Source organism: Pseudorca crassidens, chromosome 14, assembly GCF_039906515.1.
Source record: "Pseudorca crassidens isolate mPseCra1 chromosome 14, mPseCra1.hap1, whole genome shotgun sequence".
NCBI lineage: Eukaryota > Metazoa > Chordata > Mammalia > Artiodactyla > Delphinidae > Pseudorca > Pseudorca crassidens.
Genome location: NC_090309.1, coordinates 9941113 through 9968411, shown reverse-complemented (window position 1 = coordinate 9968411; position 27299 = coordinate 9941113). Strand labels below are relative to the sequence as shown.

At 50.0% G+C, this 27299-nt stretch overlaps 1 protein-coding gene across 1 annotated transcript; it reads right to left on the bottom strand.

The window, feature by feature from the left end:
• Positions 1-397: 397 nt before the first annotated feature.
• Positions 398-27299, bottom strand: SNRNP200 (small nuclear ribonucleoprotein U5 subunit 200). Its single transcript, XM_067704289.1, has 45 exons — positions 27124-27299; positions 26437-26600; positions 24806-24977; positions 23639-23831; positions 22529-22584; positions 21240-21338; positions 20682-20834; positions 20477-20576; positions 20177-20313; positions 19523-19606; positions 19258-19431; positions 18832-18969; positions 18447-18602; positions 17711-17881; positions 16043-16236; positions 15701-15824; positions 14555-14704; positions 14208-14318; positions 13516-13647; positions 13158-13346; positions 12602-12799; positions 12049-12201; positions 11856-11936; positions 11427-11510; positions 10669-10775; positions 10244-10362; positions 9801-9955; positions 9497-9686; positions 9159-9332; positions 8030-8190; positions 7492-7719; positions 6963-7154; positions 6694-6872; positions 6350-6501; positions 5401-5509; positions 4744-4852; positions 4043-4232; positions 3781-3945; positions 3426-3547; positions 3005-3148; positions 2741-2917; positions 2293-2453; positions 2129-2210; positions 927-1019; positions 398-829 (listed from the first exon to the last, which is right to left on the bottom strand). The coding sequence occupies exons 1-45, from the start codon at positions 27166-27168 to the stop codon at positions 686-688; spliced, it is 6411 nt and encodes a 2136-aa protein (XP_067560390.1). The 5' UTR covers positions 27169-27299; the 3' UTR covers positions 398-685.

Below are 27299 nucleotides of genomic sequence, written 5' to 3'. Positions count from 1 at the left end.
CGAAACTTTTTTTTTTTTGGCTGCATTCGGTCTTCGTTGCTGTGCACAGGCTTTCTCTAGTTGCGGTGACTGGGAGCTACTCTCTGTTGTGGCGCGCGGGCTTCCCATCGCGGTGGCTTCTCTACTTGCGGAGCACAGGCTCTAGGTGCATGGGCTTCAGTAGTTGTGGCTCGTGAGCTGTAGAGCGCAGGCTCAGTAGTTGTGGCTTGCAGGCTCTAGAGCGCAGGCTCAGTAGTTGTGGCGCATGGACTTAGTTGCTCTGCGGCATGTGGTATCTTCCCGGACCAGGGCTTGAACCCGTGTCCCCTGCACCAGCAGGCGGATTCTGAACCAATGTACCACCAGGGAAGTCCGAGAAAGGAAACTTTTAATCTGGAATCACTGCAAAGACAAATGGTTTCTCCAAATCATTTTATTAGAATGTGTTACTCAAAAGGAACTGCAAAGAACATGCCTAAAAATGGTGTACACAGTTTATGCTTGACACCTGCAGACACTAGATCCGAAGTTTGGATGGCAAGGGAGCCGGAGGGGAAAGTAGTAGGGTGGGCTGGGACCACGGCGGCACTGGCTGGCCAGACCTCACACAGACAGACCAGGCCTCCAAGACTGAGGTCCCATGACAGCGTACATGTACCAAACTCAGGTTCAACTCTTCTCTCTGCAAGAGCAAAGGCCTCTGGACTCAGTCTGAGTCACTGTCTGTCTCAGCTTCTTTCACATCCACGCTGAATTTGTACTCCTGGTCACATCCCATGTAAGCGTCGCTCATGAAGTACAGAGTGTAGTTGTGGGCGCCAGTGGCCGGGGCCACAAAGTCGAGCTTCACCTGGAGAGAGCAGGCAAAACTCAGGGCCAGCTCAGACACAGGAAGAGCTCTCAGCCTGCCCCGTCTCACAGCACACGGGGGCCACGGACACACTCACCTTGGCCTTCTGCTGCAGGGTCAGCCTCTTGATGGAAATGAGGCTGTTCGACTTGGCATCTCCGATCACCACCCACCAGCCCTCTTCACGTTTCTGTAGTGACCAAAAGCCAACAAAGTCAGCACATAAAATTTGATGATCATGACACCAAGAGAAAAGTTACAAAAGTAAGAAACCAGAAACCAGAAAGAAAGCTTTCTAAAACTTCTTCCCAAACTACAATTGGATATACCTAAGATTTTAAACTGCCTGAGGTGTCTCACATGAATCTTTAAGTAGGCAGATGAACTCATTTGTTGGTTCTGCCTCATTTCCTTGTCCCAAAGTACCTTCTCCCATTTAGTACCTGACACTAAATCCAAGATTCCACTATTAGACATCTAGTCTTTGGGGCCTCGCAGCTTTGAGTTCCTCAGAGACCCTTTTAAATAAAAGGCATACATGCCGGAGGAGAAAAACACATTAACATGGAGGTGAGCCTGCCAGCAGAGAGGATCCAAAGTAGGCCTTGTATCTACCAAGAATCCCCCTCTGCTGGCCGCTCCACTGTCAGAAAACCCAAGCATTCCACTTTAAAGCACTCTTTCCTCAGAGCCTATTAAACGAATAGTTCGTAAACTTAAAACATTACAGTGTATCTGGTTTCTCCTTTCAGCCTTCAATTATTCTCCCATATAAGGGATCAGATTTCCTTTTTGGTGGTAAAGAACCAAGCACTGGAAGCAGAGTAAGTAGCTGTGAGAAACGAGAGCGAAGAAACACCAACTAGAAAAGCCCAACTGTCCTGGAGACCTTGGTTTTTTTTTGGCCAAGTGACACGTGGGATCTTAGTTCCCCAACCAGGGATCAAACCCGTGCCCGCCCCCTGCATTGGTAGCAGAGAGTCTTAACCACTGGACCGCCAGGGAAGTCCCCCTGGAGCCATTTAGAGTTAAAGATAAATGCTGCTTCACAGCCACGGACCTCAACAACTGCGTGACTGGGGCGTTCAATAACGACCAGTCACCTAAATTGCCTTAAAGCAAAACACCACCAAAAACTCCCACAGAAAACACCCATGGCCCCAAGACTAATCCTCAGGTTTGTGGCTTCATTATTACTCTAAATTTCCTCCGTCAGTGACTATGCACCCTTATAGCCCAGCCTCTAGCCAGTCGGTAGGGCCTCAAGTGGACCCCTGGGAAGCCACGCCCAGGACGCACCTGTGGGAAGAGAGGCGCAATCACGGGGCCTGTGACTTCCTCCTCTCGCTCCAGCTGCACCAGCACCACAACCGGCCCGCCACTGTGGGGAGAAACGCAGGTTGCACGTCACAGCTGTGCCCATCAAGGACCCGGGGCGGGGCACCTGGCCCTCTCTGGCTCACCTGCGGATGCTGTCCTTGTCCACCACCTCGTAGGACAGCTCGATGTTGGGGTAGCGGTTACAGAAGCGGGCCACGTCTGCGATCTGGCTATCGGACAGCTGAAGCAATGCGTTGCGCTCTTCATCCTCCATCTCCATGATGTCAAAAACGCTCTCCACCCCCTGCAGTGGGTGTCAGAGGTCAGGGAAGAAGAGAGAATGCACACTAGCAGCAGAGGAAAGTGGCTCCAAAGAGCGGCTACTTTTACTTCCTAAGCCATCAGATCATCTAAAGAAGACACGGCTTCAGAAAGAACATGGCCCACAACCGTCAGGCTCTCTAGCAGCTCCACGGCTAACACCTCCAGAGAGGCCAGAATGAGAAGGCTCCCCTCCACAACCGCCCCCAGTGCAAGACGCTCGGCTCCCAGCCTCGGCCACCCAACACTCCGGGTCCAGGCCCGGCTCACCTTGTCTGTGCAACGTTTGATGTGCTCTGAGGTGAAGTGTGGCAGCTGTTTCAGGTATGAGTCCTTGGACCACATAGCTTGGGTGACCATCTGGGCCAGCTCCATGGCTGCCAGAGCTGGGCTGAGCCACCCGTTGCTGGAGAGGACATCCACACAGGCCTGGATGAGCCGGATGGCCTGAACAGGGACAGGAGAGCAAGAGCAGGCAGGGTTGGAACTGCTGCTTCACAGGCCACACGGGCTTCCCCCCGCCCCCCTCGATACCTTGCTAAGGATCTCCTCTGTATCCGACTGCAGCTCAGCACTCAGCTGCATGCGGGACAGGTGAGCCTGCAGAAGCAGGTTGGTCTTGACGTGCGGGTCATTGAACTTAGGGTTATTCAACTTGTGGGGGACCTTCTGGGCCAACTGGAAAGTGGAAGAAAAAGAGCCGATGATGAAGAGGTGACCCTACCTGAGACCTATTCTCAGGCAGCACCTATCCCAGTCTCACAACCCTTCAAGACTCAGAGGGGTGGCTGGGTGCCTGGGGGGTGGGGTGGGGCTGAGACGTGTGGAGGTGCGTGAGGGACGTCGGGGCAGGAGGGGTCGGTGTCTTCCTGTGGTGACCGGGCATCGCGTGCTCTGGGCACACGGGCCAAGTTTCAGCTCCGAGGAAGTTCTCCTGAAGCTGAGGTGCCCTCACCTGCCGCAGGAGGTTGTCTTCATGGTGCCGGATGGGAATGTTCTCATACTCGGCCGCATTCGAGATGATCTCAATAAGCCCTCGCACCTTGGTCTTGGCATTCAGGGACATGCTGAAGAGCTCTGAGAGAGGTAGGGAAGGAGATTTGAGAGCAGTCAAAGCAGGCAGAAAAGGAGCAGAGAGGAGAGAGTTAACTCCTGGGCTACCCCAGCTCCACCCTGTGATGCGTGCCTCCGACAAACACCAGATGGGGCACTGGAAGCATCATCATCTCTCATCCACCATGGGCTGCAGACCCTGCCTGAGATCCCTCTAGCTCAGGCTCTGCACAGACCCAGCCCCTGCTGGCCCTCACCAATGGTGGTGTAGTTGATGTAATAGTAGGCAGCGATCATGCCCAGGTTCAGAGGCGCCACGTCCATCTCGTCCTCAATGCTGATGCACTTGGACTGCTCCAGGTCACTCAGGGTTTGTTCCACGAGCTCCGACAAGTGGTCAGACAGGTGACGATGGGAGATGCCTGTGAAGGTGACAGCCAAGTGGGGAGTCACAGGGAGATGGCGAGCAAGGGCTGTGAAAACCGCAAAAGGATAAGGTTATGTTCCAAAGCCACTGACCCTGCAGGTTGTAATAATTGGGGTTCTGTGTCATGCGGCGGTACAGAAAGGTCCAGGTGAGGTAGTCCACGGCGTCCTGCTTGTTCTCAATGGTCTTGGTGACAATCTCAGCATTGAAGTGGTCATGCATACAGTGGTCCAGGTGAGACTCTACTGGCAAAGGCTCATATAAGAACTTTTTGAAGAAATCCTATGGGAAAGAAGATAATAGAGAGTCAATGACAATATGGTCACAGAGATAGATCAAGGGGGAAAAAAAGCCAAGGGAAAACGCGGCCCCTATGTGACAGACAGACACAGCTAATCAAAATAGAAGAAACCAGTTGCACAGACAAGGTGAGCTGGGTCTGGACCTGGAGAGTTGGGTGTGTATGCCTGTTCCCACTGGCATCACTGGTTATTTCTACAGCAGAGACAGGGGGTACCCCAAGTCCCACATGCTGAGCAAAGCATGAGGGAAGATGGAACCAGCCAGAGCGAGAAGACGTCAACACACAGAGTCAACAGCAGTAGCAAAAACCAAAGGCTACAAAATTCTACGCAGCCAAGAGGCTTGTTACAAAAGCAACATGGAAGATAAAAGAGGCAGAAGTTGACAGACAGAATGTAAAAAAATAAGTAAACACATCTATCGAAAGAGAAACTAAAGAATCTGTTCTGAGGCCCAGGATCAAAAGACAGTGCAAGAGGCCCAGGCTGACCTTTTTGGAGCCCTGGCACATGATGACGCAGCGCCCCTCGTCATCCTGCAAAGGGCGGTTGGCGTGTCCCACCATCTGCAGCACGTCGTAGATGGGGTAATCCACATACCTAGAGACAGGAGGGGAGAGGAGGCAAAGCCACAGCAACAGACACTCAGGAAGCTGACTCCCTAAATGTCAAAGAATAAAGTGCAAACACGGGGAGACGTGGGCCAATCACAGCAAAACTCTGTTTACGAGCTCCCACGCTCAGGCACTAGTTTCACGTATCATCTATACATCACTTTAGTTTTCAAGTGTAAGAGTCATTACTTTGTTGCTCAGTGTCCTTGAACCAAAGCTATTAACCCATCTGATGCCAACAGCCAAATAACTCCCCATTAAAGGATCTAATATGTAAGGCAGGCTTCCAAACTTTACAGCTATATAGTTCATAAGTAATGAAGTCACCCGACTCAAATCCAAATCTAGAAGCAAGTTCAGACATTAAAAATAAGTCCATATAAATAAAACCCTGGCTGGGGTGGAATCTCGGCTAGCTGTTTATTTCCCTAACATCTTTTCTTCACAATAGTGAACTTCTGGATTTGCAGGTATTACGTTCATCTTAGGAAGGAAGGTCCCGCTAACACAGAGCAAGTGCACGGCTGTACTCACGCGTGGATCTTGCCGTTGTAGTACTGGGTATCCATGATGATCACCAGGTGGGCGGCCACATTCATGCCCCAGCAGAGACTCCGAGAAGCCACCACCACCTGGATAGCCCCTGAGCAGCAGAAGGGAGGAGACTAAGCACAGGGCTCCCTGGCTGAGGCAGGACGTGCTGCCTCCTGGGCAGGTAGTGGCTTATCTTGTGCTACATTTCAGAACTCAGAGCAAAGGTTTAATGACTAAGGGGCTAACTCGGTACTACAGGAGGTGGCTCTATGTCACTGTTGCTCTGCTGGGGGGGCTACCCTGGAGGAAACGAGGTAATCCTGGAACAGAATCCCAAGCCCAGGGAAAGCTAGGCTCACACTCCTGCCTGACAGATGGGCCTTGCTGGCTGGAAAGTGCTAAGGCTGACTCAGCCACGGGCTGGCTCAGTACATGGTAGCAAAATCGAGCTCTGAAGGTGCCACAAACCAGACAGATTCAGGGGTCAAAGGGTGACAGTAATGATTCTGGCAGGAGCATCTCCACTGCAGCTCCACTAAGCACTGTCAAAATAACACTCTGCGTGAAATGCCTGGCGTCAACAAGGGACAGAGGCACACAGCCACCCAAGGGAAACAGCGGCCCAAACACTTTGCTGAGCCTGGAATCCGTAGAAAACCAGGTCTAGTGGCCAAATGTCCTGGTCTGAAAAACCAGGTTCTGAAAGAGCACAACCTTATGTGCCTGCCTGCTTTCTTATCTAGAAAGTAGGGGTAATATCTGTCCCACCTTCACCACAAGGGTACTGAAATCAAATGAGGTAACAGACAAAATAATCTGGTAAGTATCAATATTTTGAAAATGACCAATGTGCTGTAAAGAAATATCACCCACGCCCAGAAGTTCAACACACGCCCCCGTGACACCTCTGGATCTAGTCTCACTCTGCGCCTCAAGGCTTGCTCTCTACCTGAGCTGAAGAGCTGCTCCACCAGGCGCCGCTCCATGGGGCTGAGCCCCTCGTGCAGGTAGCCCACCCCGTTTAGCAGCGTCTCCTTGAGCGTGCTGTCACTCAGCTTCTCCAGGTACGGGATCAGGTCCTTCTCCGTGCAGTGCAGGAACCTGGGCGGCATGAGCACTGACTCAGCCCGGAGCGCTTCCACCCCCCAGAGACCCTTCCAGCTGTGCGTCGCCCAGTCCCGAGCCAGGCGGGGGCCACCCCACCCTTGTGAACAGAACACCCGGCAGGAGGCCGGTCTCACTTGAGCCAACCCTCACCTCCCCACGGGCCCCCAGGAGCCAGGCCCCGCCCACCTCTGCCGCTGGATGTCGGCCGCACACGTGGTGAGGATGTCGATGGCGGTGAGGCGCGTCTGCTTGCGAGATGGAACGAAGACAATGACGGGCTTCTTGGGCGAGTGCTTGGTGATGGCGTGGTACACAGGCTTGGCCATGGACAGCAGGCGAGTCTGCGTGTGGCTAATGTTGAAGCCCTGGAGACCGAGGAGGAAGAAAGGAGGTTACAAACCCAGGGAGCCCAGGACGTCATGAGGCCACGTGGGAACGGGAAGAGCGGGTCCCACCTGGATGTGCAGCTCCAAGGGCACGGGGCGCACGTTCGGGTGGAAGTTGAAGGTGGATGTGGCGCTGCACCCCAGCCAGTGGGCCACATCCTTTGCGTTCGAGAGCGAGGAGCTGAGGGCCACGATGCGAATGGGCCTCTCGATCTGGGAGGAGATGTAGCGCATCCGGGAGCAGATCACCTCCAGCACGGGCTGAAAAGGGGTGGGAGTCACTGCAGGCCCGGCGCTCCATCCTCAGCCCTGAGCTACCTTCGTGTGGAGCCCAACAACCTCGAGATGATCTCCTAACTCTTCCTTGTGATTAGGGGCTCTCCCGTCTTTGGGTCCACCTCCTCCACAGCCAATCTCCACTAAGCAATGGTACTCTCCAAGAAAACTACAGAAAAGTCTCAGATCATCCTTTCAGAATAAGGTGATGGGCAGAATCCTCTTGGGAGAAGCCCTAGTCTCTGGCCCTCACCTAAGGCCCAAGGCCAAGGCTACTCTGCTGGTCCCAGCCCCGCTCCTACGCTGCAAGGTCAAGCCATACCCCATTCTCGCCCCCGATAAGGTGGACCTCATCCACCACAAAGAGGTTGATGTTCTGGACATTCTTGCGCTGCTTCCACCGCCGGGAAAGGATGTCCCACTTCTCGGGGGTGCTGATGATGATGTTGCCTTTGCCCAGAAGCTTCAGGTCCGTGCTGGTCTCCCCCGTCAGGAGCACCACCTTCTTGTTGAGCCTATCCTGGAACTTCTCGTACCAGTCCATGTACACCTGGCAGGCGGGCAGCGGGAGGGCAGAAAAACATCAGGCCACGTCAGGCTTCAGTTCATGAATTATGAGAAAAACATGGGAAGCCAAACACAGAGGCCTGTCGCCCTGGAGATCTCAAGCTAAATACTTCATAATCACACACCAACCTATAAGTGACCGGAGAGCTTCCCTTTAGTATACGACTGCGGAAATGGCCACCAGCAGGCAAACAGTCTTGCCCCAGTTGGCTCTGCAAATTTCAGGGCTCAGAAAACCTTGATGTGGACTCAGAGATGAAAACAGTTTCTGGGAAAATTCACACGTGACACACCTGCTCCGCCAGAGCCTCCATGGGGGTGATGTAGACACAGCGCCCCTCCGAGTTCTGCAGCAGCATCCGCAGGATGGCGAACTCCGCACAGATGGTCTTCCCGCTGCCCGTGGGGGCCCCCACAAACACGTTGTCATCGCTGTTGTACACGGTGTTAAACACTGAGAAGCGACAGAGAGGCAGCGTGAACACGGAGAGACTCGGACGCACAGGAAACTCAGCCAGTCAGCCCAGAATGGCAACCATGAGAGGTGATGGCACACGGCCCCCAGCTGCAGTCGGGCCTGCGACATCTCTCCCCTTCATCCGCTCCTTCCCACACAAGAGGAGGAAAAGGGACCAAGATCAAGAGTTCAGGGCCCCTGGAGATTTGCGGGAGGACAACAGAAGCAAAGGAGGTCAGGGCTCCCTCCTTGCTTCTCAGGGACAGGATGCCGAACCAAGGGGAACTGCCTCCCCTCCTCTGCCCCTCCAACCCTCTCCTCTGTTTCCTGGAAAGAGTCAAGTACACAGAGAAGGTAAAAAGCCTAATACGTAAGCCCTGGCATCCAGACTGGGTTAAAATCAAGTTCTACTATTTATTAGCTGGTTCAATTGGGGTGCCTCTCCCTGCCTCGGTTTCCTCATCTGTAGAACAGGACACTGATGGTAGTATCTCAAATGGTAAATCCCTGTTTGCTGGTATCTCAAACAGGATTGTGGAAGGAATGAAAGAGAAAACACTTGCGGTGCACCCAGCCCAGAGTACTTAAAACATGGGGCGTGCTCTGCGAACACAGCTGTCATTTACAGCAATGAAGGCAGAGGAGGCCTCGGTCAACGCTGCACACTCTGGTTCAATACTGGAGCCTCCTGAGCCTGAGAAATGACAGTGCACCGTGATAGTAAGACGTGCTCTACCAACCCTCCTCAGGGAGACGTGCAAAGAAGTGAAGCAAATCTGATAGTAACCAAGGGCTTCTGAGAACGGAAAACGTCCTGGCTGCTCCAACAGTTGGCACTGATGAGCTCCCACTCCTGCCAAGCACCTGAGGGCCCTCCTCCCCCTCCTCCTGCAGAACCTACCTGTCTCCCGGGGACCTTAAAAGGCCTCCAAAGGAACCGCCCGCCTGGAAATGGAAACACCTACCCTGGGTCTGGATGGGGTTGAAGAAAGGAAATTTATCTTGGTAAAGGCTCTCAAAGGCACTGTTTCTCAGGGCAGACACGGGCAAGGGCTGCAGGTCCAGAAGCTCGGTTGGGGGTGGGTACTTCTCTGGTAGGATCAGGTGCCGGAAAGAGACAGGCAGTTGGGTCTCACAAGCTGCCAGAAAAGAAACGGAAGGGCAGTCAGCACACTGGGAACCCCAAGGCAGCATACACAGCACTCTCCCCAACCAAGTCTGGCCCAGTACAAGGGGCAAGACACTCATCTAACTGCCCCGGGAGGACCTGGCCCAGGGGACCCTGCGGAGGAGACGCACTCACAGAGCCAGCGGTCAGACACCACACGGATGAAGTACTGAGGGGGCAGCGGTTCAAAGACAGGCACGAAGAACGTAATGAGGTGCTCGTCCTGCGCATACTTGGCCTTGAGTAGGAAGTACTCGTGGTGCAGGATCACCTCGCTGTCCACATCCTCCACCAGAATCCAGAACGCCTCTGAGGAACCATGGACCTGCCCACAGGGGCACAAGTGACAGGAGCATGAGCTGGCGGTAACTCAGCCCTCCAATCCCGTTCTCCTCAAGACCCCTCTGAAACCAGGCCCCTGCGCCTCACACAGCCTGACCTTTTCATCCCACTGGAAGTCGGGTGTGATGGTCAGCTCCACCTTCAGCGTGGAGCGCGTGATAGGCTGCAGATGCACCGACAACTCCAGCTTGGGGAACAGGTGGACGTATTTGTGGATGGTCTTCCCCATCTTGGGCATGCGGATAAGCTCCCCTACGAGGACACAAGAGAGCACGGGGCTGCAGCCCAGCCTGCCTGCAAACGCAGCCCTGAGGGCCACCAAGGGGAACAGGCGGATTCCACTCCAGAAGGGCAGGCTCTTCCCTCCACTCTCAGTGGGCCCAGAAGATTCAAAGCCCCGAGACCAAGAGCAAGCCTACTGCTAGTGGGACAAGACAAGCGAGCGCAGGATGTCAGGGCACGAGGCCTAGGAACTGGAAAGCAGGCAGGCTTAGAGAGACATCTGAGCTGTGCGGATGAGCAGGATGGCTTCCCACGCACCTATCTCATTGTGATTCAGGTCATACAGACGCTCAAAAGGGAAGTTTTTCTTCTCGATCTTCTTCACTACTTCCTCAGGGAGTTTCCGGAACTGGCGCAGAGGACACATGGACTGCCACCTGTCCAGGAAGGAAACAGAGCTATCAGTCCCTTGTGCGGAGCCTGGAACCAACTGCCCTCCTCACGGCTTCCAACGGATGAGCTGTGACCCACAGAACACGAATGCTGAAGACAGACATTTCCAACTATGCCACCCTCCCCGACTCCTCAGCTGCACCCCAAAGGGCCTGCCCCCTTCTCAACTTTCACCCAGCTGCATATTTCACACATCAGGGCGAGATCTGATGCGCTCTAAGGCTTTCCCACCACACCCTCGGCCCGGGGACCCCCACCCTGTGACCAGCTTCCAGCTCACTGGGCCTTACATGCGTTTGTCAATCATCTTGCAGAGGTTCAGGGTCTTGTCTGTAAGCTGCGCCCAGCCTCGGTTCAGGACAATTTCAAAGATGGCACGCATCAACCGGCCAGCCGACTGGGGAAAGATGAAGCATTCCCCCTGTCAAGTCCACACTGTCCCCAGACCTAATAATGCAGCCACCCGACACAGGGTTTAATTACCTCAAGCTCTGACACGACCAGCTACACCAACTCAAAACCCAAGTCCCTCTGTCATGACCCACCCCCACCCCCAGCAGACGCTGGCTGATGCAGGAGAGTCAGAGAAGTGCAGCTAGAGCTCCGCGCCCAGCATTGTAACCTTCCACTCACTGCCTGGTCTTAAGGCTTTTGACTCATTTAGCATTTAGAGTCCTAGCAAGAGTAAGGGTGTTAGTGACTTGCCCTGAGAAAAAGACAAAGAGTAGTTATTAAAGCCTTTTGCCATTTCTGGGTGTATTTAGGAGCCCAGCAGCCGTAATGGGAAGTCCCTCTCCACAGGGAAGCAGACACCGTGTCTTGCGATCTCCACATGGAGCCTCCCCAGCATCTCTGTAAAGGCCTCACCTTCCCACGTGCTCAAGATCAGTAAAACAGAGCGGCCGTACCACACGCGCACCAGCCAACAAGCCACCTGGGGCACAACTCAGCATTCCTTCTCCCTCACTAGTGTCAGGCCTACTTTTTACCAGACACACACAGAACACGGGATGGGAACTTATCAGGGGTGGCACAACCCTGCCCTCACCTGGGTAACATATACCATGTCGGCCATCAACGCAAAGCCCTCCAATTTCAGTTGCGAGATGAAAGCTTGGAGAAGCACATTGATCTGGAAAAAAGCAATATCAGCCAGAAGGAGGCCGATCACTGATTGAACCATCCGAAAAAGTGAATACATTTCTGCTCTGGGCAACCATGCCAGGTAAGACCTTCTAGAGCTCTTGATTTGCAGACATTAAATAATTGTTACTCCATGTAAAAAAGAACATGTGAGAAGGATGCAGAAACTCGGAGAACTGAGCAGATTACCAAGAACAAACCCAAACTCAAGGGTCATCTTTTATTTTTATTTATTTTATCTTTTTATTTTTTAAATTCTTTTCTAAGGTTCATCTTTTAGAAGATCAGGAAAACCACCTGACCCTTACCCCAAGCAGAGAGGAGCTGGGCTCACCTTCGCACTGGGTTCCTCAATGCTCTCCTTTACAGGGATGGGCACCCTCTCCAGCAACTTCTGCAGCTCCAGCTTCTCCTCCTGCCACAAGAAGGAAACAAGTCAAGAAAAAGCCAGGAGGCCAAGGAGAGAACCAACCAGTGACGTGGCAGTGGGTACCAACTTCCAGTTCCAACACGCTGAGTGGACTCACTTCTCTCACAGTGATGTTCTTGAACTCTGAGGACAAGGAGAAGACTCTGAAAAGCTCAATCTCACTCAGGGTGGGCTTTAGCAGCTGGTTGTAGGTCTGTACCGTATCATTGGTGATGTAGTAGTGGCTGGCTATACGACCGAGCTCTGTCACCTACGAAGAAGGAAGACTCAATCCAAAGCTGATCATTAACAAGCGGCAACCTCTCACTGTGGACAAGAGGTGCCCACCGAGTGAACACACAGCAATACAAGTGCCTGGCCCAAGCACAGGAAGGATGGCCCAATAAACTGACCTATAGTGTGACTTGATGCCCACACAGACAAGAGAGCTAGATCAGCTGCCACAGCTCAAGATACGGAAAGGAAGCACCGTCAGGTTTTACACTATTTTAGAAGTTCCTAGGTTCAAAGGGCACAGTCCAATGCCACTTGTTTTTCTGCTGTTCCAAGCAGTGGGCAATTAGGCAGTACTTGAATCAAGACAGTGATCTGAAAAATTGTCTCCTGGGGTTACAACTTCTGCAGGGACCTCTGTCCCTCAGCCCACTCACCTGGAAGTTGCCCGTCTTCTTGTCGTACTTGACCAGATTGTTCTTATCCAGCATCAAGGCAGCAGTATGAACCAGATCCAGTCGGCGCTGGTCCAGCAGGGGATCTCCCTTGAGGTCATCATGAGAGATGCCATAGAGGGTTGGGGATCGGAGCATTCGGATATACAGGTAGGCGTAGCCCAGCCAGTTCACTGCATCCTATAAGAAACAGATCATGGGCCTTAGCACGCAGAGCTGATGTCCAAGTGAAAAGCTCCCACAGAGCACTTAGATGTTAATTCCCAACTATGACGATACGTATTATACTGTCTTGTGAACGTTTATAATATTTCATTATTAAGAAAACAGAGTCCTTTCTAAGATTTTGGCAACAAGGGAAATTGTCAGCCAGAGACCCAAGAAGGCTGAGAGCCTGCTTACACTGAGAGACGTGGGGCCCAGGGCTGGAGGACCCCGGTGCTGAGGCCCACAGCACAATGACCGAGACCACCTCACTCCTGGCACCCTGGCCTCTCTGGAGAAGATAAGAGGCGCCAAGGACAGAGCCCTCCCCTACCTTTGCGTTCTGGACGTTCCCCAGCACGATTTCCGCGTTGAGCATGTCAGGCAGCTTTGATACCATCTGGCTCTCAATAGGAAGCTGCTGATTGAGGAGGGACAGGTAGTACTGCAGCTCCCCATGAGAAGTGATGAGTATGCCTTCGCCCTTGGTGTCATACTGAGGTCTTCCTGCTCGTCCCAGCATCTATAGGTCACAGAGAGCAACCAAGACGGCTATGGCCACAGAGCTCCTGGGTTTGATTCCAGGCTTCTACATTATGGAACCTCGCCTTCCATCTGCCATCTTTTGGACCTCCTGTGTATAAAACACAGCATGCTTTTCCCCACTGAGAATAAACTCAAAAGCTCCATACCTGCAGGATGTCCAGTGCCCCCAGCTCTGTCCAGCGCCCCTTCTCTGGACTGTACACCTGGGTGCCTTTGATGATGACGGTATGCGCGGGGAGATTCACACCCCAAGCCAGGGTTGCCGTGGAAACTAAAACCTACAGAGGCAAGGCAAGGTAATAAGGAAAACGGACGTTACCACCATGGATTACTATCCTCAACTTCTCCAGGCAACTGGCCTCAGAGCTTCTAGCAGCATCAAGGTGGGTCCCATACTTGCCAACGTAACACCAGAATAAAGAGGAAAGGAGTCCTTGGGTTCCTCATCTCTTCGAGAATCAACATTTCAAGGTTCTAGAGACACTTAAGAGACAGATATGCAGACCTATATGAATCAACTTAGGGTTACTAAACAAGTCAAAGTATGGGCTCTCCTGAGACAGGGAATGAACAAGGTCCTGACCTATGTCTGACAATATCTGGAGTCACCAACATGTTTGCTCTGCTGGGCTTCTCAGGTGCTTTCCTGAACTCACTCATCTTCCCGCATGCAGGATGTGAAGAGATGGGAGAGGTGGTATGACACTACACTGACTGTACCTACCCAACCCTCCGACCTGGTTTACCTGAGCCTGAAACAACGAAGTACCAGGCACAAACATACGGCACAACCTCCGATGTTTCCCGTCTTCTCCGTCTGTGCTTTGCCCACCCTCACCTGAATGTGTTTATCAGCAAAAAGATCCTCTACAAGTGTCCGGTCAACTCTGGTCATGCCCGCGTGATGAATAGCAAAGCCATAGGGCAGGAGATCCTTCAGCTCCAGGTTCTGGGAAACAGAAGAGAACAGGTGATGAGGTGAGCCTTCCTGAAGCAACTCCCCCAGAGACGAAGCAAATCTCTTCAGCTGAGACTCTGCCCCTCACCTATCCACATATCCACAGCCAATCAAACCTCACCCTATGTGAAAGAGCACCACCTCACACTCCTGGAGGACCACTGGGACAACTCGGATTGAGCCAGTTACCATGTAGGAATGAGAGAGCTGGGCCTGTCTCGCCTCACCTTGCACTGCTCGGCTTCTGTCCGAAGGACTTCTGTGGAGGCCGAGCCCTCTCTCAGAAACAGACCCAGCGTGTCCTTCTCCAGGCACATGTCCCGGATGGCCCTGGCCGTCTTCCCGGTCTCTTTCCGGGAGTGGACAAACACCAGCACCTGAGTAGAAGCCACAGTTTTCCACAGTCAAGAGACACACTCTGACGGTCACCCCCACGCCCCTGAGGAACCAGCAGCAGAAGTAGAGGCTGCACCACGATCAGGCAAGAAACTGAGGTCTGGCTCAGAAGCCTAACAGTGCCCGTAAGACCCTAAGCGAACGAACCTACCAAGCACAGTGATGAGGGTCCTGTAACTGGGACACTAAACTAACTCTTAGCACCCCATCTTTTAACAGCAAGTTTAGATATAATATGAATGCACATTCAGGAATCTCAATTAATTTGTGTTCAGGTACCTGATGAGATTCTCAGCTGCTAAAATGTTATATAAAATAACGGGCACTGGCCTTTATAAATGGACTTAGGAAGTAAGTCTCAGTATGAGACAGGCACTATTTTGTAGGAAATAAAGTCCTCCAAGTATTTAGTGCCAAGAAAAGATCTGTGTCTTCATGTAAATTCTTATGTTTTTTTAATCAGGCAAAATATTCAATGTTCCATAAAAAAATCAGATCATACTTACTAGTAAAATGCCCTTTCACTAGTTTTTAATTTTTATCTTTATTTTTGCTATGTTTTTAGTATAAGTCACCCAAATCTTTTATGGAAGAACCCTTGATAATGTAGATAGACAAATTAATTATTTGTGCCTGGTGATTTCCTTTTTGAGTTTTTAAATTACAAATTCAATTTCTTTAATGGTTACAGGACAATACAGATTATCTATTTCATCAAGGCTGTTTTGGTAGTTGGTTGTTTTTGAGAAATAGGCCCATTTCCTTTAGGCTGTCAAATCCATGTGCAAAGTTGTTCACAGTATTCCTTTACTATCCTTTCAAATGTAACAGATTCTGTAGTAATACCCCATTTCGTTTCTGGTACTGGTGATTTGTTTTGTGTCTTCTCTCTTTATCTTAGTCAGTCTTGCTTGGCTATCAGTAAGTCAAAAATTCAAAAGAACAGAGTTCAAGAATAATGAGAAACCATGACAGACCTGATTTTTTCCAGCATGTTCCATGATTTTCTCATAGACAATTTCGTTCATGATCTGGAAACGCTTGATAGCTTTTTTCTCCGTAATGCCCACGTAAGTCTGTTCTAGAGGCACTGGGCGGAAGCTAGAAGTTCAACAGTTAGACAAATTAGGCTTCTGAGACAAAAGTACTGAGGAAATAAACAGTCCTTTTCGCTGCCAGGGAGCAATATTCCTCTTTTTGGATTCGTATCACATCAAAACCCAAAGGCCATTCTAAAACCCAATCTAATAGAGCTCCTTGGAAAAGAAGGACAGCAGGAAGGTCACCCTGGTTAAACTTCTCCCAGTCTTTTCTTATACCTGTTGTCGAAGTAGAAGAGGCCCTTGGCAGGGTCCACACGCAGAAAGGTGGCCACATCTTCATAGTTGGGGAGGGTGGCACTAAGACCGATGAGTCGGACATCCTCTTGGGTCATCTCAATGTTCCGGATGGTCCTGGCCACCAACGCTTCTAAGACAGGACCTCTGTCATCGTGGAGAAGATGGATCTCATCCTAAGGAATGGGAGGGCAGCAAATTACCTGTAGGACTAGAGAAATGTGGCCCCCTTTCCTGAAGAGTATTCCCATTTTGTAGGTATACACCTAATATGCCAAATAAAGAAGACAAGAAAAGGGATCCCAAGGCCAGGGAAACCCAAAGGATGAGATGATATTCACCATGAAATACCCCAGGAAATAACATGCTCCAACCACGGGCTGCTTTGCTACAGTTCAGTGAAACAATGCTTTACGGTAAGAAAATCTGATACTTCGGGTAAATGAATTCATAACTCCACTCAAAGGAAAATTCCTTTACTAAAGATAAAGCTTCTGATCAGACCATATTTATATCAAATAAGGTTTTACCTCTGGGCAGTTATCTTTACCAAGAACGAATTGTATCAAATGAAGACTCTGAATCATCAAATGAAGGATCCACATAGCCTAAGGCAGTGCTTCTCAAATTGCAGCAGGCATACAAGGCAGGAGGGGATCTTATTAAAATGCAGATTGTATTTCAGCAAGTGGGAGTGGGGACAGGGACTCTGCATTTCTTTCCTTTTTAAAAAAAATATTTATTTTGGCTGTGCTGGGTCTTAGTTGTGGCACGCAGGATCTTTCTTGCAGCACGTGGGAATCTTTAGTTGCAGCATGCTGACTTCTTAGTTGCAGCATGCGGACTCTTGGTTGAGGCATGGATGTGGGATCTAGTTCCCTGACCAAGGATCAAACCCAGACCCACTGCATTGGGAGCACGGAGTCTTATCCACTGTGCCACCAGGGAAGTCCCAGGACTCTGAATTTCTAACAAGACTTTGAGTAGCAGACTCTAAGCAGGGGCTAGCAAATTTTTTCTTGAAGGCCAGAGAGTCAGTATTTTAGGCTTGTGGGCCATACAGTCTCTGTTACAAATACTCAATTCTGTCACTGCAGCACAAAAGTAACTGTGAACAATATGCAAATGGGTATGGCTGTGTTCCAATAAAACAAAAATCAGTAGCCACAGATTGCCAACCCTGCTCTAGAATGCTGCAAATCAACATGCAAGGTCTCCTTTCTGCTTCCCCAGACAACCAAAAGAAACCGCACTCAGACTGTCATTCCTCCCTGGGGGCTTCTGTGTATACAGGACACAATATCCTGACTCCTTACTCATTCTCTCTGAGAATGGATTCTTTATAAAGCCCTTTAATGTTCTGGGAGGACATAAGTATCAATAGTTTTTTCAATTGTCTGTTTACATTTATTTCAAAATATTTGACATAAAAAAAGTATAAATGATATGGCAAAGAGCATGCACCTACTGGGAAGTGTTTCAATTCGGTGCAGATTCTCATTTAGCAGTAAGAGCAATGCGGACAATAGCTGCCATTACGAAGGCCAGTAACTGGAGGAAAGGCACTGAAGAAAAGTTTAGCATTAAAACCCAGCAACCCCTCCTCAACCAGGCCTGGGCTCTGTGTTCCCACAAGGACCCCCTACTCACCAGGATGATGAGTCGCACGAGCTGGGTGTAGGTCCGCTCCCCACCCTTGCGGGTAATGATGTCCCACTTCTCAGGGGTGCAGACGATGATCTGAGTGGCGCTGATCTCCTCCTTGCACAGCTGGTGGTCTCCAGTCAGTTCTGCAACAGTGATGCCGTACGTGGCCAGGCGCTGGGTGTAGGAAAGGCACATCAGGCAAAAATGCTTGGAGGGGGCCTGGACTCCACACTCTCTGTCTGTGAAGTCTGAGTGTGGGGTACTGGAGGTAGGTATCAACCCTTCAGGGAAATATCAAGTGTATGAGGTTGAGCATATGAACATTTATTTATAAAACAAATCCAAGTTTACACGCAGGGTAAGGAAGCAGAAAAATGCTCGCTGGGAGCTCTGCACACAATAGGGGGAAATGGAAGCTTGCAGACAAAAGACCTGCAATAACACTAGATCTATTATCAACCACCCATGTAAGTGTTTCATAAATACTCCAATAATGCAAATGATACCAACTGCAGAAAATTGCTAAGGAGAAGATTAAAAAGATGGTAAACCCTTGTAAAAGCCCAAAAGAGATCCAGGACTTTCTCCTTTCACAAACACTCTGTACTTGGGTCAAGTTCCACCTTCGAAGGAGAAAAAAACACCACACAAGGCATTCCAGAAATGCCCTAATGTAAGAAGCAGAGAAGCACCAGGCCTATCCCCCAATATCTTCTGGAGAAAGGTTCTATCCCCTTACCTTTCCAAAACTGCCCACCATCTCCTGCACCAAAGACCGCATGGGGGCGATGTAGATGATCTTGAAGTCATCCACGTTGATAGTGCCATCCATGTTAATGTGCTTCCCTATCTCTCGGAGCATAGACATCAGGGCCACGTTGGTCTTACCAGCACCCTATGAGAGGTCAAGGACAAGAAGGCCTGTGTACCTCGTTATGCTCACTACCCCAATTTCTAAGGGCTTATCACCAAAACAGAGCATGTCCTGCGGATTTTACCCTACCATTTAACATCTCCTCCACCAAAGAATAAAGAATTAGGGGGTAAGGATGGAGATGAACTATATTGCCACCTAAAATATACACCGCATTCCACGAGAAAAAAGCAGGCAGGGCAGTGCTTACGGTAGGAGCGCAGAGCAGCAGATTCTCATCCGTCTCCAGAGCAGCACGGTAGAGCTTACTCTGGATCCGATTCAGTGTTTTGAAGCCCTCAAATCCAGCCTGGGCATACTTGGGCAGTTTCTCCACTGGAAGAAGTTGCTAGGAAAAAATGCCACGCACATCACATTAGCAGCACCCTTGAGCAGACTGTGGTTTTGCGAGATTGCACTTCCTGGCAACATCCCTGCATAACGCTCCACTAATGGCCAGACCAGAGAGATCAGTATTGTCCCCAGGGCTCAAAATCAAAACGGGAAAACTCTGCAGCAGCGTCCACTTCTGGAATAAACTATCTGTGAGACAAGGCCACACTGTGGTCAATGGGTGGAAATCCGAACTGGAAGGGAGGCGAAGTGAGCAGAAAACTTAGAAAAGCAATTCACTCACTTCTTCAGAGCCGAAGGGCTTGGGCTTCAGAGCAGGCACATGCACCTCTTCATAGCCCTTGCGCTGGCGACGGAAGGATCCGTCAGGAAGCTGACAGCGTTTGTTGGCCATGAAGTGGCTCCCCTGGGTAAAAACTAGGTCCTCCAAGTCCAGAACCTGTCGCGGAGCCAGTGCCTGGGAGTATGAAAAACAAGAATATAAAGTGAGCAAGCTGAGCAAAGGAGTTTCCATCCCTCACAGCCTTCGAAATGGCCTTGGTACCTACCTCTCCACCCTGGTCCAGATCCATGGTTTCCAGATCTGTGTCCATCCGGGACTGACGCACTCGCTCTCTCCGGGACCTCTCCTCCTGTGATGCGGAAAGACAGAAAGAATAGCAACGATTCGTCACCATCCCAGCTTCTTGTCCTTTCCAGTCCCTTGGCTGAGCTTGACTCACAGGTGCTGACTAGTAAGTCCTGAAACAGAAAGGTGGCCCTTTACGTTCAGACAGTTGAGGACCACCAGAATGATGAAATCAAACCACTTTCAAGGGACAATACATAGTCCTGGGATTTCAAAAGTCGACGTTCAACAATGCAGCATCAAGGGCTATCCTTAAGGGACAGAGTGTGGGTTCTGTGTTCAGCAAACATGCACTGTATTCCTGTACTACCAGCAGACACCATGACTTATTGTGTGAACAAGCAGCAAAGGGCCCAGGTGCTGGTGACGACAGCAGCAGGTCAGCAGTCTCTCGACCACACCAGCGTGAAGGTGTTGATTCCAAACTCAAAGAATCTGGAGAAATAATTCACTTCTTCAACTTCCTGCTTTAACAGGAATTTATCTCTTTGCTGCAATCTTCTAACTAGTGTCTCTTTTCCAAAGCAAACACTCTAGCTCAGGAGTCAGACAGACAAACCAACCCAGCCCTTACCCGGATCAGATCCTCCTTCTCCGTTTCGTGGAGCTGGTAGAGGAACTTGGACAGCTCTGGGTCAGCTTCCATCTTTCCCATGATCCTTTCCTTTTCAGCTTCACTCTGTGCACTGGCCAGCAAGGTACAGTATAAAACTGTCAACAGCAAAAGGAAGAAAGGGAAGGTGAGATACAAAATCAACCTTCAACCCTGGGGTAGAAAGAAAAATACGTGAAACAAGTGGTGAGGCTATGAAAGCAACACAACCTCTACCGCACACCTACCTACGACACAAAAGCGTTCTCCATACATACTCACTCATCATCCTGTGCTGCCGCAACACCTTAATAAAATCAAAAGTGTTGAAACCAAGGAGCAGAACCAGCTGGTTCTCACATTCCCGGTCATCACTGGCCGTCTGCAGGGAGAAGATAACACCACGATTAAGGACACAGCCATCTGCTTCCTACACTGTCCCATCTGCTAAGACACACGGAACACAAAAACATTATCCCGGCTGTACCTTCAAAATCTCCAAGACTTCATCTGCCTTCTTCTGCGACACAATGGCATCATCATAGAAGCGACTGAGCTGCCGCTGGAGCCAAAAGGCATCAATATCCCGAGGGTGCAAATCCTTCTTCTTGGAACTCATCAGTTCCCCTGAGGCCACAAGCTACAAAGTAACCAGGCACTGAGCTCACTGTGTCTCCATCTGCCCCACGTGCTTTCTTATCATCCAGCAACAAAGCGCTGCAGGCCACCCACCCACAGCCTACCCTCTTCTGAGGACTTTCCGGTGGGGGCGGGGGGTGGTGGTGGGGTGGGGGGATGACGACTCCGCTATACTGAGTTCATGAGCACACCAAACCCACCAAGACTTCATCAACACATGCCTTTGAGAAAGAGGATGACTGACTGAAACCTTAAGAAAAATCAAGACACGAAATGTTTATCACAGCTCACCCTATGAAAAGGTAGCTTAATAAATAATACATGACAGGACCTAGGTATGGGAAAGAAGTGCTACACCCAGAAATAACCTGCCCTGCAGGGGCGGGCAAGAGCAAGCTGTACTCACATTAGCCGAGAGGGTGCAGCGCACCACTGCCTCGTCCCCTTCCATGTCGTCATCCGATGCCTCTTCTCGAACCTCCCCGTACACATCTTCATCACCTTCCTGTGGAAACAGCCCCAACCCCAACTCGTGACCTGGAGCTGATCCTGGCATCACCACAGAACCTCTCCCTCAAGTCACTTAAAATAAGATCCATGGTTAGAGCAAAAGCTTCTGCGGTGGAACCAACAACTTACTGGAACCAGGGTCAGCCTCATTCCAGAGTACATTTACCAGAAGGACCAATACAGAAGCACACTTGGGAAAGCACACAGTGACCAGAAATGTAGAGGCCACACTTCGCTTGCTCACTACTGTCTTTACGCACATACCTGCCTACAGGTGTACTATGTACTGAGCACAGGGTCATGTTAAAAGCAGGTCCTTAATAATAAGCATTTGTTCAATGAATGAATGCTATGAGCAAAGCATTCTTTTAGTTTGTTGCTACTTAAAATTAAGAAATTCTACTAACTCTACTGGAGGAAGGGGCTCAGCAGTCATCTACTTCAATCATATCGTTTGAAAGCTGGAGACACTGAAGCAAAAAGACCTGTCCGATACAGGACCAAAATTCAGCCCTCTAGGCTCCTAGTTTGGTGCTCTCTCCTGACTCTCCTTTGCTACCCCTTCTTCCTGTCCTAGTTTATGATATCCCAAAGCTGGCGTTTTACCTTTCAGGAAGCCAAACACACCCAATGAGAACTCGAATGCAGCTCTGCACATTTTTTCAAGTGCCCCACTTGTTCCTTTCAGTTATATTCAAGAAATTCTAATTAGATGGTAAACCTCAGTGGCTGCTGCAACTGTTACTGAAACAACCACGTACAAAATATGCCCATGCTCTGCGGCAAATGTGCATTTTTTTTTGAAATTGGCAGTAGGACACAGTACTGGAAAGAGGAAAATTATCACAGTATGGTTAAAATGCAGTAAAACGGGACAACACATTCCCGAAATGAAGTATACGCTATACTTACCTTTTTTTCTTTCTTTTTGCTGACCCACTTGGTTTATGTTCAATTATTGTATTAATTTACATTTATAAGTTCAAATTTGCTTTATAAAGCCAGAAAATAACCATAACAATTTTTCAGCGAAATAATATTTATGCCCAAGTTTGACACCAATACAACACATAAAACTTATCTGGCTTAAGTTAGGGCACTTCTTTACATCAGAAGTGGTCCCCTCACCTTAACAACTAAAAAAAAAAAAAAAGATGAGACTGGGTCTGTTTGCTTATCACTTACCTCCTCATCAGACTCAAACTGTACATTCACACCATACGTCTCATCAATGTTGTCATCTGAAACGGTGAGGGATTAGAAAAAGAGGACAGGGAACAGTTAGTAAAATGAGGCACTAGGGAGTTAATTTCCTCCCTAACTGCCTGACTTGCCTCTCCTCAGGACAGACCTAAGGTCTAAGGACTAACAGACAAATGATCAACATAAGAGAGCCTGGGGCTTCCCTGGTGGCGCAGTGGTTAAGAATCCGCCTGCCAATGCAGGGGACATGGGTTTGATCCCTGGTCCAGGAAGATCCCACATGCAACAGAGCAACTAAGCCCATGCGCCATAGCTACTGAGCCTGATCTCTGGAGCTCACGAGCCACAACTACTGAGCCCACGTGCCACAACTAACGAAGCCCACGCGCCTAGAGCCCGTGCTCCACAACAAGAGAAGCCATTGCAATGAGAAACACACGCACCACAAGGAAGAGTAGCCCCCGCTCGATGCAACCAGAGAAAGCCCACGCACGGCAACGATCATCCAACGCAGCCAAAAATAAATAAAATTAATTTACAAAAAAAAAAAAAAAGAGAGCCTTCTGTGCTGCCACCAGCAAGGCCTGCTCCAATCTGCCGGCCGTAGAAACGGCCCTGCTCTGCCTGTCCACCCTCCACCCAGGCCCTCTCCAAGTTTTCTCCCATGTTCTATACAATAAAAGGGTCTCAGAATAAGAAATGGCTCCCGGAATCAAGGGATTCTGGCATCCATCAATCATAACCCCTCCAAAAACACCAAATAGGTTATGGAAACCTTTTTTTTTTTTGCGGTACGCGGGCCTCTCACTGTTGTGGCCTCTCCCGTTGCGGAGCACAGGCTCTGGAAACGCAGGCTCAGCGGCCATGGCTCACGGGCCCAGCCGCTCTGCGGCATGTGGGATCTTCCCGGACCGGGGCACAAACCTGTGTCCCCTGCATCGGCAGGTGGACTCTCAACCACTGAGCCACCAGGGAAGCCCTGGAAACCTTTTAAAGCATCTTTCAGATGCTTTAATGGCTGAGGCTAGAAGATCACATTAGGGGTCAACGAGCACCCAGTTCATATGGTCAGGACACAAACAGCTCACTTACCCATATTCTGGATTTCCTTGTCTCCACCATAGTCTGTGATCTTTTTACCCAGGTTCACTAACACATGGTATCTTGTATCATCTGTCTGACCCAGCAGCAGATCAATCTCCTTTCTCCTTTCCTTGTCCCGAAGCTTTTCATTCTTTAAAACAGCTAGAACTTCATCAGCTGCCCCACAAAGGATATCACGTGGCTGGCAAAAAAAAAAAGAGAAAAATTTAGAACAACGAGACAAAGACATAGAACATCACTGACCAGCTTTACGTGACAATAGGATGTGAAGAGCTGTATCTCTTTAAAACCTGCATACCAGGTTCCCACCATTTTCACTCATGTTAATTTAAAAATGCCACATGGGGCTTCCCTGGTGGCGCAGTGGTTGAGAGTCCGCCTGCCGATGCAGGGGACGCGGGTTCGTGCCCCGGTCTGGCAGGGTCCCACATGCCGCAGAGCGGCTGGGCCCCTGAGCCATGGCCGCTGGGCCAGCGTGTCCAGGGCCTGTGCTCCGCAGCGGGAGAGGCCGCAGCGGTGAGAGGCCCGCGTACCGCAAGGAAAAGAAAAAAAAAAACTGCCACAAAAGGTCACACAATTGAAGGAAGACTCATCTGTTTCAAAAAATCAGGTAAGTGGTCTTAGGAAGACAGACACGGCTTCCACAGCAGTGTGCCACATCTCTCCCGACGGGAGAGGCGCTCTGCAGTCCTGCCCTAGCCTGCCTAACTTGCGGTGATTCTTTATCCTCACCTCCTCTAGCAGCCACCTCACCAGCGTCTCTCAGAGACTCACAGAGCTCCTTAATCTAATTACACGTATAATGCTAAGAGCACAGATTCTGGATATAAACTACCTGGGCTTACATCCTGGGTCTGCCAAACACTACTCTGTGACTTGGGAAGATTACTTAAGTATCCTTTGCCTCACACCTCTCTTCTGTAGAATGGAAAGTAAGTATTAATAGCACCTAGTCATAGAGCTAACATGAGAACTGAAAGAGAGAAGACATGTAAAATGCTATCCCATATAAAGTAAGTGCTCTATAAATACGAGCCACTTCTGCGTATCAGTATGGCCCACACAGGAAAATACACAGACAAGGTTCCTCTGGTGCCTCCCAGGTGTGACTTCCTCCCTCTCCAAAAACATGGCTTCACCCTCTGGCTGCCTCACCTGGTCCCCAAGTGCAGCCTGGATGAAGCTGAGCAGCACTTCGTAGGTCTCCCGGGTCTCTTTAGTTTTGGGCTTGTAGATGATGCCCACCATCTCATCAATGCCCTCCGAGAGCAGAGTATAACCCTTCATCTTGTTGATGTCATGCCGGTCCTCATCACGCTTTCTTCGCCTAATGGACAGAGTATGATGTTGAACGGGCAGAACCTTCCCTCTCAAAGGCAAGACTAAAAGAAGCCCACCCCACCCTCCTCCCCTCAGCTCCATGACACACAGGTAATATAAAACCACAAATCTGTACCTCAGCAAGTGATTCCCATTTGGCCTTAGTCACTTGCACGAGTATTTCTTTATGGGAACACAGTAACAGAAAGGGACTACTCTGTCATTCTCTCACTAGATGCACTAAATGTTACAATCAGACATCCTCCACGTTCATTTAAAAGAGACAACCCTTTCTACTTTGTATGACAATATATGATTGGATTTTGACTAGCTTTTTATCCCTCAGACATATTTTCTTTTTCTACCCAGAAAACCGAAGCTCCAAAGGAATCTACTGCCATCAATTCCTGGAAAAGAAGTCACACTCCGCAAAGTGGAGGACCAATGATACGTAACTCATTTCAAATACAACTGCTTTAATCAAAACCGGGCCTACGAATTTCTGAGACTTCATCATGAGAGAAGAGGAAGACACAGACGATCAGGGTCGAAAGATAACAGTGAGATAAAGTTCAATGATTTTTTTTAAGTTTGGAAATATATCACCCCGCAAAAGTAAAAAAACAACAAAAAAGCAAAACAAAACACCTGCCTTTCATGCTTGAATGGTAGTTTATAACAATAAAACTGGAAGTGGGCAACAGCAGACAAAAGAAGTAGGGGTGGTAAGTTAGTAATAACAGAGAAGAGTGAGAAGAGTTACTGAGATAAGAGTTTAACGGGACTTCCCGGGTGGCACAGTGGTTAAGAATCCGCCTGCCAATGCAGGGGACACGGGTTCGAGCCCTGGTCCGGGAAGATCCCACATGCTGCAGAGTAGCTAAGCCCGTGTGCCACAACTACTGAGCCTGCGCTCTCCTGCGAGCCACAACTACTGAGCCCACGTGCCACAACTACGGAGCTTGCGCTCTAGAACCTGTGAGCCACAACTACTGAGCCCGCACGCTTAGAGCCCGTGCTCCGCAACAAGAGAAGCCACTGCAATGAGAAGCCCATGCACCGCAACAAAGAGTAGCCCCCGTGCGCAGCAACGAAGACCCAACGCAGCCAAAAAAAAAAAAAGGGGGTTAACAGATACAAACTACTATATGTACAATAGATAAGCAAAAACAAAAAAAAGAGTTTACCAAGAATCTTCAAAATACCATGAAGAAAATTAAGATCTCTCTATGGATGAGAAACACATGCTGAAAAAAGATCTAAAAGTTGTTTTCCACTTCAGATACACTTGTTTAGGCCAAAGAACCTTTCGATTCTTATGATTCTGCTTTTATCTTTACTGAATTGTTTTAATGTCACTGACATCTCACTTGCACCAAGCAATTCAGCAAAAAAAACACTGCTCAAATGCCAAGGGAAAATGGACTTAGGGTCTGAAGAAAAATCATTTTCCCCCTGCTACTCACTTGGCTCTTCTTTCCTCTTGCATCTGTGGTTTCGTCCGTTGAGCCTTATCTCCCATCCGGGTGCCCTCGAGCTTCCCAACCAGGGACAGAACCTCTCCTGTGGGTTCATCCCGGCGGGTCCGGTCAATGAGAGAGCGGTCAGCTTGGAGGACAAGATTCGAGTTCTGAAAAGATCACAGTGTTATCGAAACTCTGACAGGAGCAGGACCAATGCCGGTACCAAAGGGATACCAGCTGATAACAAAGGAAGTTATCTTCTTTGGGGCAAAGAAGTGACAAAAATCACTAGTCGGAATAAAAAGATGTTTTCCTTAAGAAGCGCATCATATAACTGCGCATGAGCGAAGGGCAATCATATCGTTAGAACAATCCTTGCTCCTAACACTGCTCATAACTCCGCCCAGGGAACACTGTCGGGCACGTTGGAGATGACATACGAAAGGGGTCGGGACCAGCGCCGAGGGGACAGGGAACAGACACTCCTAGCAGAGCTCTTAGCCCATCCCGCTCGCCCCAGTCACCAGTGGGGTTATTCATATCGTCGTGTACCCCCTCCTTCGCCTGAACCTGATTTCCCCTCTGCTTTCGCGGTTCTCCCGTAGGCCTTCAGAGTAAAACTCCCTTCCTCAGCCTCCCGCTCCCCACCGGCCTCCTCAGCCCAGAGCCCTCCGCCGAGCCCACACGCACCGCCTTGTACTCGTACTGCAGGCTACGAGCGGTCACATCCGCCATGGCGTCGGACGCTGGGGGGTCTCAGAGCTCCGCTCCCCCCACCACACGCTACAGACAGCCGCCGATCTCCTCTACCGCCGCGCCTGACGCAGGAAAGACGCACAGGAAGGAGAATGAGACTGGCTCCCTTC

Coding starts and splice junctions, on each gene's coding strand:
- SNRNP200 (XM_067704289.1), bottom strand. CDS start 27,168: ATGGCGGATGTGACCGCTCGTAGCCTGCAGTACGAGTACAAGGCG. Junction 9,956..10,243: donor CCTGAATCACAATGAGATAG/GTGCGTGGGAAG, acceptor GTGTCCTCGTAG/GGGAGCTTATCCGCATGCCC. Junction 9,687..9,800: donor ACTTCCAGTGGGATGAAAAG/GTCAGGCTGTGT, acceptor CCCTGTGGGCAG/GTCCATGGTTCCTCAGAGGC.